At 36.5% G+C, this 12,099-nt stretch overlaps 1 protein-coding gene across 11 annotated transcripts in view; it reads left to right on the top strand.

The window, feature by feature from the left end:
- BTBD10 (BTB domain containing 10) overlaps window positions 1-12,099 on the top strand; it is a 77,944-nt gene that overhangs the window by 27,055 nt on the left and 38,790 nt on the right. For 2 of the 11 annotated variants that reach the window (XM_082476039.1, XM_082476034.1), the window contains exon 1: window positions 5,868-5,997. The exons of 7 other annotated variants lie outside the window; for them this stretch is intronic. In XM_082476039.1, coding sequence (XP_082332165.1) covers window positions 5,897-5,997 — 101 coding nt within the window. In that variant the 5' untranslated portion in view covers window positions 5,868-5,896. Of the gene's footprint in view, window positions 1-5,867; window positions 5,998-10,348; window positions 10,770-12,099 lie in introns of those variants that run through there. 2 more of the 11 variants (XM_082476042.1, XM_082476036.1) reach the window with 2 other exon arrangements.

The following is a 12,099-nucleotide window of genomic DNA, read 5'->3' as shown; positions in this document are numbered from 1 at the left end:
GTCCATTTTATTGGCATAGAGTTGCTTGTAGTAATCTCTGATGATCCTTTGTATTTCTGCAGTGTCCGTTGTTACTTCTCCTTTTTCATTTCTAATTGAATTGACTTGTGTCTTCTCCTTTTTTTCTTGATGAGTCTGGCTAATGGTTTATCAATTTTGTTTATCTTCTCAAAGAACCAGCTTTTAGTTTTATTGATCTTTGCTATTGTTTCCTTCATTTCTTTTTCATTTATTTCTGATTTGATCTTTATGACTTCTTTCCTTCTGCTAACTTTGGGGTTTTTTTGTTCTTCTTTCTCTAATTGCTTTAGGTGCAAGGTTAGGTTGTTTATTCGAGATGTTTCCTGTTTCTTGAGGTAGGCTTGTAGTGCTATAAACTTCCCTCTTAGAACTGCTTTTGCTGCATCCCATAGGTTTTGGGTCATCGTGTCTCCATTGTCATTTGTTTCTAGGTATTTTTTGATTTCCCCTTTGATTTCTTCAATGATCACTTCGTTATTAAGTAGTGTATTGTGTAGCCTCCATGTGTTTGTATTTTTTACAGATCTTTTCCTGTAATTGATATCTAGTCTCATAGCGTGGTCGGAAAAGATACTTGATACGATTTCAGTTTTCTTAAATTTACCAAGGCTTGATTTGTGACCCAAGATATGATCTATCCTGGAGAATGTTCCATGAGCACTTGAGAAAAATGTGTATTCTGTTGTTTTTGGGTGGAATGTCCTATAAATATCAATTAAGTCCGTCTTGTTTAATGAGTCATTTAAAGCTTGTGTTTCCTTATTTATTTTCATTTTGGATGATCTGTCCATTGGTGAAAGTGGGGTTTTGAAGTCCCCTACTATGATTTTGTTACTGTCGATTTCCCCTTTTATGGCTGTTAGTATTTGCCTTATGTATTGAGGTGCTCCTATGTTGGGTGCATAAATATTTACAATTGTTATATCTTCTTCTTGAATCGATCCCTTGATCATTATATAGTGTCCTTCTTTGTCTCTTGTGATAGTCTTTATTTTAAAGTCTATTTTGTCTGATATGAGAATTGCTACTGCAGCTTTCTTTTGATTTCCATTTGCATGGAATATCTTTTTACATCCTGTCACTTTCAGTCTGTATGTGTCCCTAGGTCTGAAGTGGGTCTCTTGTAGACAGCATATATACGGGTCTTGTTTTTGTATCCATTCAGCCAGTCTGTGTCTTTTGATGGGAGCATTTAATCCATTCACGTTTAAGGTAATTATCAATATGTATGTTCTTATTCCCATTTTCTTAAATGTTTTGGGTTTGTTTTTATAGGTGTTTTCCTTCTCCTGTGTTTCTTGCCAAGAGAAGTTCCTTTAGCATTTGTTGTAAAGCTGGTTTGGTGGTGCTGAACTCTCAGCATTTGCTTGTCTGTAAAGGTTTTAATTTCTCCATCAAATCTGAATGAGATCCTTGCTGGGTAGAGTAATCTTGGTTGTAGGTTTTTCTCCTTCATCACTTTAAATATGTTTTGCCACTTCCTTCTGGCTTGCAGAGTTTTTGCTGAAAGATCATCTGTTAACCTTATGGGGATTCCCTTGTGTGTTATTTGTTGTTTTTCCCTTGCTGCTTTTAATTTGTTTTCTTTATATTTAATTTTTGATAGTTTGATTAATATGTGTCTTGGTGTGTTTCTCCTTGGATTTATCCTGTGTGGGACTCTCTGTGCTTCCAGGACTTGATTAACTATTTCCTTTCCCATGTTAGGGAAGTTTTCAACTATAATCTCTTCAAATATTTTCTCAGTCCCTTTCTTTTTCTCTTCTTTTTCTGGGACCCCTATAATTCGAATGTTGGTGCGTTTAATGTTGTCCCAGAGGTCTCTAAGACTGTCCTCAGTTCTTTTCATTCTTTTTTCTTTATTCTGCTTTGCAGTAGTTATTTTCACGATTTTATCCTCCAGGTCACTTATCCGTTCTTCTGCCTCAGTTATTCTGCTATTGATCCCTTCTAGAGTATTTTAAATTTCATTTATTGTGTTTTTCATCATTACTTGGTTCCTCTTTAGTTCTTCTAGGTCCTTGTTAAATGTTTCTTGCATTTTGTCTATTCTATTTCCAAGATTTTAGATCATCTTTACTATCATTATTCTGAATTCTTTTTCAGGTAGACTGCCTATTTCATCTTCATTTGTTAGGTCTGGTGTGTTTTTACCTTGCTCCTTTATCTGCTGTGTGTTTTTCTGTCTTCTCATTTTGCTTATCTTACTGTGTTTGGGGTCTCCTTTTTGCAGGCTGCAGGTTCGTAGTTCCTGTTGTTTTTGGTATCTGTCCTCAGTGGGTAAGGTTGGTTCAGTGGGTTGTGTAGGCTTCCTGGTGGAGGGGACTAGTGCCTGTGTTCTGGTGGATGAGGCTGGATATTGTCTTTCTGGTGGGCAGGTCCACGTCTGGTGGTGTGTTTTGGGGTGTCTGTGGCCTTATTATGATTTTAGGCAGCCTCTCTGCTAATGGATGGGGCTGTGTTCCTGTCTTGCTAGTTGTTTGGCATAGGGTGTTCAGCACTATAGCTTGCTGGTCATTGAGTGAAGCTGGGTCTTGGTGTTGAGATGGAGATCTCTGGGAGATTTTTGCCATTTGGTATTACGTGGAGCTGGGAGGTCTCTTGTGAACCAGTGTCCTGAAGTTGGCTCTCCCACCTCAGAGGCACAGCCCTGATGCCTGGCTGGAGCACCAAGAGCCTTTTATCCACATGGCTCAGGATAAAAGGGAGAAAAAATAGAAAAAAAAGAAAAAGGATAAAATAAAGTAAGATAAAATAAAATAAAGTTATTAAAATAAAAAAATAAAAAATAATTATTAAGATAAAAAGAAAAAAAAATTTTTAAGAAAAAAAAAACAAAACGGACGGGCAGAACCCTAGGACAAATGGTGAACGCAAAGCTATACAGACAAAATCTCACAGAGAAGCATACACATACACACTCACAAAAAGAGGAAAAGGGGACAAAATAATATATCTTGCTCCCAAAGTCCACCTCCTCAATTTGGGATGATTCGTTGTCTATTCAGGTATTCCACAGATGCAGGGTACATCAAGTTGTTTGTGGAGCTTTAATCCGCTGCTTCTGAGGCTGCTGGGAGAGATTTCCCTTTCTCTTCTTTGTTCGCACAGCTCCCAGGTTTCAGCTTTGGATTTGGACCCTCCTCTGCGTGTAGGTCGCCTGAGGGAGTCTGTTCTTCCTCAGACAGGATGGGGTTAAAGGAGCAGCTGCTTCGGGGGGCTCTGGTTTACTCAGGCCTGGGGGAGGGAGGGGTACGGATGCAGGGCGAGCCTGTGGTGGCAGAGGCCAGCGTGATGTTGTAGCAGCCCGAGGCGCGCCGTGCGTTCTCCCGGGGAAGTTGTCCCTGGATCACGGGAGCCTGGCAGTGACGGGCTGCACAGGTTCCCGGGAGGGGTGGTGTGGATAGTGACCTGTGCTCGCACACAGGCTTCTTGGTGGCTGCAGCAGGAGCCTTAGCGTCTCATGCCTGTCTCTGGGGTCTGCGCTGATAGCCGCGGCTCGCACCCGTCTCTGGAGCTCGTTTAGGCGGTGCTCTGAATCCCCTCTCCTCGGGCACCAGGAAACAAAGAGGCAAGAAAAAGTCTCTGCCTCTTCGGCAGCTCCAGACCTTTTCCCAGACTCCCTCCTGGACTCCCTCCCTGCTAGCTGTGGTGCGCTAACCCCTTCAGGCTGTGTTCATGCTGCCAACCCCAGTCCTCTCCCTGCATCCTACGAAGCCTAAGCCTCAGCTCCCAGCCCCCCGCCCGCCCCGGCGGGTGAGCAGACAAGCCTCTCGGGCTGGTGAGTGCTGGTCGGCACCGATTCTCTGTGCGGGAATCTCTCTGCTTTGCCCTCCGCACCCCTGTTGCTGCGCTGTCCTCCGTGGCTCTGAAGCTTCCCACCTCTGCCACTCGCAGTCTCCGCCCCTGAAGGGGCTTCCTAGTGTGTGAAACCTTTCCTCCTTCACAGCTCCCTCCCACTGGTGCATGTCCCGTCCCTATTCTTTTGTCTCTGTTGTTTCTTTTTTCTTTTGCCCTACCCAGGTACGTGGGGAGTTTCTTGCCTTTTGGGAGGTCTGACGTCTTCTTCCAGCGTTCAGTGGGTGTTTTATAGGAGCAGTTTCACGTGTAGATGTATTTCTGATGTGTCTGTGGGGAGGAACGTGATCTCTGCGTCTTACTCTTCCTCCATCTTCTCTTCTCCTCTCGAGATTTTTTTTTGTTTTCATAACATTTGTGGTTTTTATGTTCATTTAACATCTGACTGATTTTTAATCAGTCATTCAGCGATCCTTCAGGAAAGGTTTCCTTTTCCAGGAGTATTCAGCAAATAAACTGTGCGTCATTTGCTAAGGAATTTGAATTAGCCATTGTACAGTTCTCTTCCTTCCCCCTTTATTATTTTTATTTCACTCTTTGAGCTACTTATTTACATATTTATTATGTTAAAATGTTAATTTATTATTAGATTTTTCAATTGTTTTTGGAAAGAAAGTACTAAGTTAAGTATAAAGAAAAAAATTCTAAAGTAGCAAAATAGTTTCTCTAAAATAAAAGTGTTTCTTTTAATGAGCTCTGAGTTAGACTCACAATTTTCATGAGTTTATCTTTGGCATTTTTTGGTGAAATTGTACTGGAATAATCTATACAATTCAGTGAGGTACAGTATTTTCTCAATTCTGGATTCCCTTTGACTTTTTTTTTGGATGGAGAATGTAGACATCCATCCCATTACCTCTCATCCCTTTGACTTTATGCATAAATCCCTCCTCACTTCCCTGTATCAAATCTGACTTGGAAAAGTATATACAAAGCATACAGAAGTGAGTGTCAGGAAACCTGGGTTCTAATCCAGTTTACATAACTTTGTTCAAATTGTTTAACCTCATTTGTTTTTTCTTTTGGTGTTTGCAATCTCTACAAGTCAAATCTGACCTACTATTTCTAAACAGAATACTGCAGTCTGAGCATTTTTCAAGATCAAGACTTTATGCTATATAGTAATAAATTCTCATTGTTCTTTATAATCCTGCTGTTGACCAACATTGTGACCTTTGGCAAAGTTACTAACCTTCTCAGACTGTTTTCTATTCTGTATATGGGGAGTATAATACCTACCTTGTAAGTTGATTGTGAAGATTAAATTGGGTAGCGAATATACTTTAAAGTGCTTAGTTCAGGTATTTCGTAAAGCTGTTGTTAAGTGAGTTCTGTAATTTCACAGGACTGTAGTAGAACTAACAGTCATAAGCCTCACATATGAAAAGGCATAAAATACATGAATCATATTGATAAAATGTTTTTTGATAATTGCACTGTAAGGAAACATTAGGATGTTTGCATACTGTTAGTTTTGAACAAATATTAAATTTCTATTCATGGTCTTTAACTTGGTTAAAGAAATAACAACATTGTTATCTGGTCTTACTAGATGCTTTGTTAAGTATCTTAAAACTTTAGTAATTAAGAAATGTGTTCCAAATGAAATTTTGTCTGGAAGAATCATTCTGTGGAGTTGTTTTTGTCTTTTTTGGTTCTGTATTGATGTTTGGAAACATGAGGTACCCAAATGTCAATAAGTATATTTACTAAATACAAATAGCACATTATTAAAATGTTGTTTAGGAGTAACAAATTTAATCGAATAATCAAATGAAAAGTACCTAAAAAGGCTTTTGGTGTTTATTTTAATCTGATTTGTGGCATTTTGTGTGTCTGATGTTTTATAATCCTGTTCATCACTTTAAAAAATGTCACAGTAATGTCAGAAAGGATACAAAATTCTGTGACTTACTCTGCATGGAATAGATTTAAAGGTCAACGCTACTCTTTTATGTAGGTTATGGGTGCTTCATGTGTGCTTTCAGAGCAGTAGTGTGAGGAAGCTTGAAGTGGGATGGCAGGACGGCCTCATCCTTATGACAGTAACTCCAGTGATCCAGAGAATTGGGATCGGAAATTGCATAGTAGACCTCGTAAACTTTATAAACATTCAAGGTAGGTAGAAAATGTGTATTTCACATGTCAAAGCTCTGCTAAAACTGATTTTTATGAAGAACCAAACTGCATTTGGTGTGGCAAGTCCTGTCAGAGGATGGGAGCCGGTTTATAAAATATATGAATGTTTGCATTTCTCCTAAAAAACTTTGAGGGAAACATTTTTTCCTTTTCTTATATTTGTATTTATATGAATTTTTATTTCTGTTTCTAAATAATGCTAAAATATCCTTAGTTGACCCCATGAATAAATGCTATAGTTTAACTGGGAAGTCTGGCAAGACAGGTTAACTCTTTTTATTTAAAACTCTCTAATACGAACTTATTTTGTGCTCTAAATACGTTGTGTATGATAATTTATAGGCTTTTGTCAGTCTTTGCCTCTGTACACTTTTAACTATGTGAATTTATGTTGTGTTATCATCGTGATCCTAGTAGTAAAATCAGTCCATCAGTGACTCGCCTGGTTCATTTAAAGTTTGCTGCATTAAATGAAATTCAGTTGAAAAGTTTCAGCCCATTTATACATTATTTTTAAAGCTTTCATTTTGTGCTATGTGACTTAATGGGGAGCACCTCGTTTAGAACAGTTTATGATCTGATATTTTAAGGTGTTGACACCTCATAAACCTCACATAACGCAGGTACGTAAGCATGTTTTCATAGAGAGTTGTGCTTTGTGAATATTTACTTAGGGGATACTATTGAACATTTAACTTACTTGAATGTAAAATTCTCCTGATCACTGATAACTAATACCAGCTTTGTTGAAAAAGAATAAAAACATGCCGTGATATTGAAATCCTTTTTGTAATTTTAAAGAAATGATTCAGCTACTTTTATTAAGCTATATACATGGCTAGAAAATATGAGTGACTAGTACTATTTAAGTCTCCTGACAAGATGTGTACCTTTATTGTGGACTTTTAATGTGGTGAGGTCTAAAATGAAGACATTGAGTTGACTTTATTAATTTATAAGTACACACCAGTGGTGTGAGTGTTTTTTGGTTTATTTGTTTTTTTGGTGTGTTTGTGTGTGTGTGTGTGTGTGTGTGTGTGTCCTTCAGTTGGTGCTCTAGTTCTTTTTCTCCATCCTGTTTTACATGGATATTTATTTTGTCTTTGAGATTAAAGAGATACTGGTTTTATCTCATTAAATATTGGGCTTTATTTATATCTGATATGTTATATACATTTTTTTCAGGTGAATTATATCTTATCCTTGCTAGTTCTTAATATTTTTCTACTGATGTACAAGACTGTGTTGTATATGAAGTCGTGACAAGGTGAAAATAAACTATTGTTTGCTTTATAAAAGCTGTGTGCGTACAATGGGAAAAATTTATTAAGAAACAGTACTTTTTAAATTGCTGTTATTTTACTTCAGTAAAAACAGTTACCATAGCTCTTCTTGATTTCTATAGCATCAGTACCTTTTTGGTGCTCTTTTTTTTTTTTTTTTGGTGCTCTTTTTAAGTAAGATTGCAGTAGTATTGGTTGTTTAAGTGAAAAATATTAGAGAAGTAAATGAATGCCAGTGTATTGATTTTTTTTTTTTTTAATGGAAAGACCGTGAAATCCTTTGACCTTGTCTTAACCTCATTTGTGGAAGAACTGCCCAAGGGAAAACAGTTTACTTTTTGGGACCTCTTGTTCTTATGAACTTACGAACATGTAACTTAAGATGCTTTAGAAATATATTCAATTTGACTTTTTTAAAATGGTAGTTTTTGAATTAATAGTAAATTAATTGAGCTGTATTAAAAACTAACAGCAGCAAGTATTGTTGTGAACCTGTGCTCAGTTCAGGAGAGATTAAGCAGTTTGTCAGGGTACCATCATGGAATGCGTTAATATCCACGTATGGAACAATTAGAGGACAATAGGGCACTAAACTGTGGTAGTGAGTTGCAGTAAAATAAGAGTTCAGAGAAGGAGTCAGTGTCAGTCTGAACAGGTGAAAATGAGACTTGAACTAATCCTTGGATGGTTAGGTAGATGGAGGGCATTCCTGCCAGGGACCTTCTGGAGATTACCTTGACTGGAGATTACCTTGACTGGATCTAAAGGATCTAAAGTGAAATACTATTCACTCTGTGAATAGTATTACTGTCCGCATTTAACAGATGAAAAAAATGAGGTTAATAAACTTGCCCAAGGCCATCCAACTTGTAAATGACAAAGCTAGAATTTATAAACAAGTTTCTCATTCTTTTTATTTTTTAAAATTTTGAATAACTTATTGTGATACATTTAAAATACATATACAGTAGAGAGAACAGGTATAATGAACCCCTATGTACCCATTCCCCAGCTTCAAGTTATCAACTGATGGCTGATTTTGTTTCATCTGTACTTCTGCCTACTCGCATCCTTTTTTTGAATCTTGTGTATTTTATTTAGGGATGTTTGAGTAGAAGGAAGCCAGACTAAACACTGGCTTAAGTTAGGGGTTTATTTTTCTTGTACACAAAAAGGCTTCAGGATATTAGGGTCAAAAGTCTTTGATTTTTCTTGGTGTTTCCTCACAATCACAAGATGGCTTACCATAGTTCCAACTGTCATGTCCACCTTCCAGACAAGGAGGAGGAGGAGGAAGAGGAAGGGAGACGGGGACAATGGGAAAGAGGTTTCATTTATATCAGGAAATTAAATTTCTCAGAAATTTCCAGCGGGCATCTGCTTATATCAATAAATCATTGCCTAGAACTATGTCATATGGTCATCTCTGGATTATGGAGACTGAGAAATATAGGTGCTCCCGTTGCCACCTCAAACAGAATTGGGGATTTAAATTTACAAAAACTAAATGTGTCAGTCTGTTAAGGCTGCTATAACAGAATACCATGGACTGAGTGGCTATATTATAAACAACAGAAATTTATTTCACATGGTTCTGGAGGCTGGGAAGTCCAAAATCAAGGCGCTGGCACATTTGGTATCTGGTAAGGGCTTGCTTCCTGCTTCAGACACCCCTCTTTTTGCTGTGTCCTCACGTGGTAGAAGGGACTAGGGATCTTTCTGGGATCTCTTTTATAAAGGTATTAGTCCCATTCATGAAGGCTCTGCCCTCATGAGCTAATCACCTCCCCTCCGTATACCATCACGTTGGGGGAATACATATCAACAGATGAATTTTGGAACTAAAAACATTCAGCCTTTAGCAATAAAGAAATACTTTATTCAGTTTTTGCGGATTTTCAAAAAAGTTGTTTAAATTTGCTTTTTGTTCTGTTCACATGTTGGAATAGCCTGCTTTCTAAAATCTTTTTCCTTTGATTTTTTTCCCCCTTTACCTTTCCTTATTGGCAAGGATAAAAATAAATTTCTTGAATTATAAAGGTAACAATAATAATTACTATATACATGTTCTTACCTTGGAGGTTTGAGGGTTTGGTGGGCATTGCGTTGTGGTTTCTCTTTTACCTAATACAACTTTAAGGTACTTTCTTTTCTGACGTTTCTTTGAATGTAGATTTAATAAGTATAACACTGATACAAAAGACAAGGCAGGGAAACTGATCTGGGCGTGGATGAAATTCAGGGTGCCTGTGATTCCTCTGCAAGTGCATACAAATGAATTAGATAGCTGAAAAATTACTTAAGTTTCTTTCTTTCTGACTAGTAGTTGTATAGTTAATACTTATATTGAGGGGTTTGGTAGCTTGCTGAGAGGTTAAAGATCATTTCAGTTGAAGTTTATTTGGCTTGAGTATGACAACTTTCTTTAAATTAGAAGAGTTTTTGCTATTTAAAAAGGAAAAAGAAAGAGCACCTTTTCTATGTAACTGATGTTAAAATGCCCTAGAGTGACAATATGCTAAAAGCTCTTGCATATTTAAATTGGGTCGAATACAACTATTTAAAACTCAGATCTGCAGTCTGCTCAGGTTACTAAAGATAAATGCATCATACATTCAATATCAGACTTTGCCGCAAGGGTTCATTCCCACATAGAAGTACGCATGCTCCTTTCTTCTGAGACTGCACGAAGATTGAGCTTTCCATTTTCCTTTTTAAGTCGCTCTTTAGTCCTACCAGCAGTTTAGAAATGGAAAAGTTTGGTTGCTTTAAAGAGTAGTTCCTTAGTGGGTTCTTAAAGTACAGATAATATTTTCTCTTCAGTTCTAAAGAGAAGTTTTACTGCCCAGAATAGGTACACAATAAAACATTGAAAGGAAAAAAGAAAGTTAGCTGCATCCTAGTTTTCTAAAACCTGGCAAGCTGGCAGAGCTAGAATTAGCTTTACAGATGGCATTTGGCAACATATCTACATATCACTAAGCCCTCATCTCCTGAGTTTTCTTCATCCTGTCTATCAGTTACAATATCCAATCACTGCACAAAGATGGAGAAGTGGGATGATCACAGCTCACACGATGCTGTTTGGTTAGAAACGTCAGTGCTGCACAACCCACGGCTGAGTCAGTGTCTGTGAGAAAATGAACTGAATTAATATATAGCGGGGGTTGTATCTCTGAACATTTAAAGCCTAAATAACCTCAGTAGCATTATTACACAGTAGAGGGAGGAAAGCTAAAGGAAGTCTGTAGACAGGTGAGGTAGGGGGACTGGGAAATTTTCTCATTGTTCAGAGGAATTCTGAAGATGATGGAAATATCAGATGTGCTAAAGTTTCCTAGTAATGCCCAAGGATGCTGACCTGGCTTTCAGTGCTGCATTGTTTGAAAAAGCAGAGTCCCTTTATACTCTGATTTCAAAATTTTTTTCTTGTTTTTGTGTGTCTGCCTTGGCATATACTAAAGTAAGGTGTGTATTCATTTATTACATGATAATGCTGGGTTATAATTCTATACATATATGAGAGAGGTTGAGAGAGATATGTTTGGCCTTTGTTTCATTATGATCATTTATGTTTCTGAATGTTAAAGATCATATGTCTTGATTGTCAGTTTAATGGCAAGTTATTTAAAATAGTGTGTGTTTTTATTGTTTCTATGGGTTTGAGGCTTTGTTTTTTATTTCATTTAAAGTCATAGTAGAATCTTCATGTAATTGAGAATGCATTATGTTTGATATTGTTTCTTATGAATATCATATAAAATTTATTTAAGGAAAAACTAATTTTGAAATAATATTTTTGATATATTTGAAAATAAAATTCAAGATAGAGAAATGAAATAATTTCCTAAAGAGGAAGGTGAATGTATTTTTACTTTTGGATGAATTAAGGATTAGTTGAATCACTTTATATATATTTTACAGAACTGAATGTATTTGAATGATAAAGTTTTAACTGGTTAAGATGACTTTTTTCCTAGTTTTTTGGAACACAGGCTCTCAATAGATGATCTAGATACTGCCACTGAAATAGAGAGTAAATCAGATAAGTTTTTGGATTGCTGCAAATTGATTTTCAACCAGAAAATATTTCTAAATGAAGATAATTGTTCTTGCTATGAGATTTTAAGTCTTGACTGGTGACAGTGCTTTTACTTTATTAGGAAATTTTGGCACAATTTTAAATAATTTGACTAATGGCTTTTTTCTTTTGTCTTCATTATCCCTATCCTACTGAGCCTTCATTTGGTAGGGATTTGGGGGGATATACAACATTTTAAAATTATTTTAAATGTTATCAAGTAGTGTATAACATTTTTTTCCTTGAAATGTCAGGAAATTCTTGTGATTTCCCCCATTTAATTTCTAAAAGTTTGAATGGTCATCTTGATGGTTATCATAACTTATTTGTATAGGTAGGCTAACTGGTGGTATCTTATTTTGGCTTTTTTTTTTTTTTTTCCTGGTTTTGTGTCCAGAAATGTTTTTCTAAGCTTGCTTTAGTAATAGAGTTATAAAAGCAGAAATTTCACGCTAGACTTATACTTTATAGAATTTTTTTTCTCTGGTTCGGCTTATTTTTTAAAAAATAATGCCTGTGTTATTATAAGAGTAATACATATTCATTACATAAATTTGATAGATACAGAAAAGCACGTAGAATAAAATTAAAATGTTCTACCATCAAAAGAAAAACTTTAAATATTTTCGCATATAACCTTTTTTCCCTGTGTATATATAAAAATGTAAATTCACACATATACACTTAAAAATGATTTTGGGATATTACTGTATACAC

Source organism: Balaenoptera physalus (assembly GCF_965194825.1).
Source record: "Balaenoptera physalus genome assembly, chromosome: 10".
Taxonomy (NCBI): Eukaryota; Metazoa; Chordata; class Mammalia; order Artiodactyla; family Balaenopteridae; genus Balaenoptera; species Balaenoptera physalus.
This window is presented reverse-complemented; position numbering and strand designations above follow the sequence as displayed.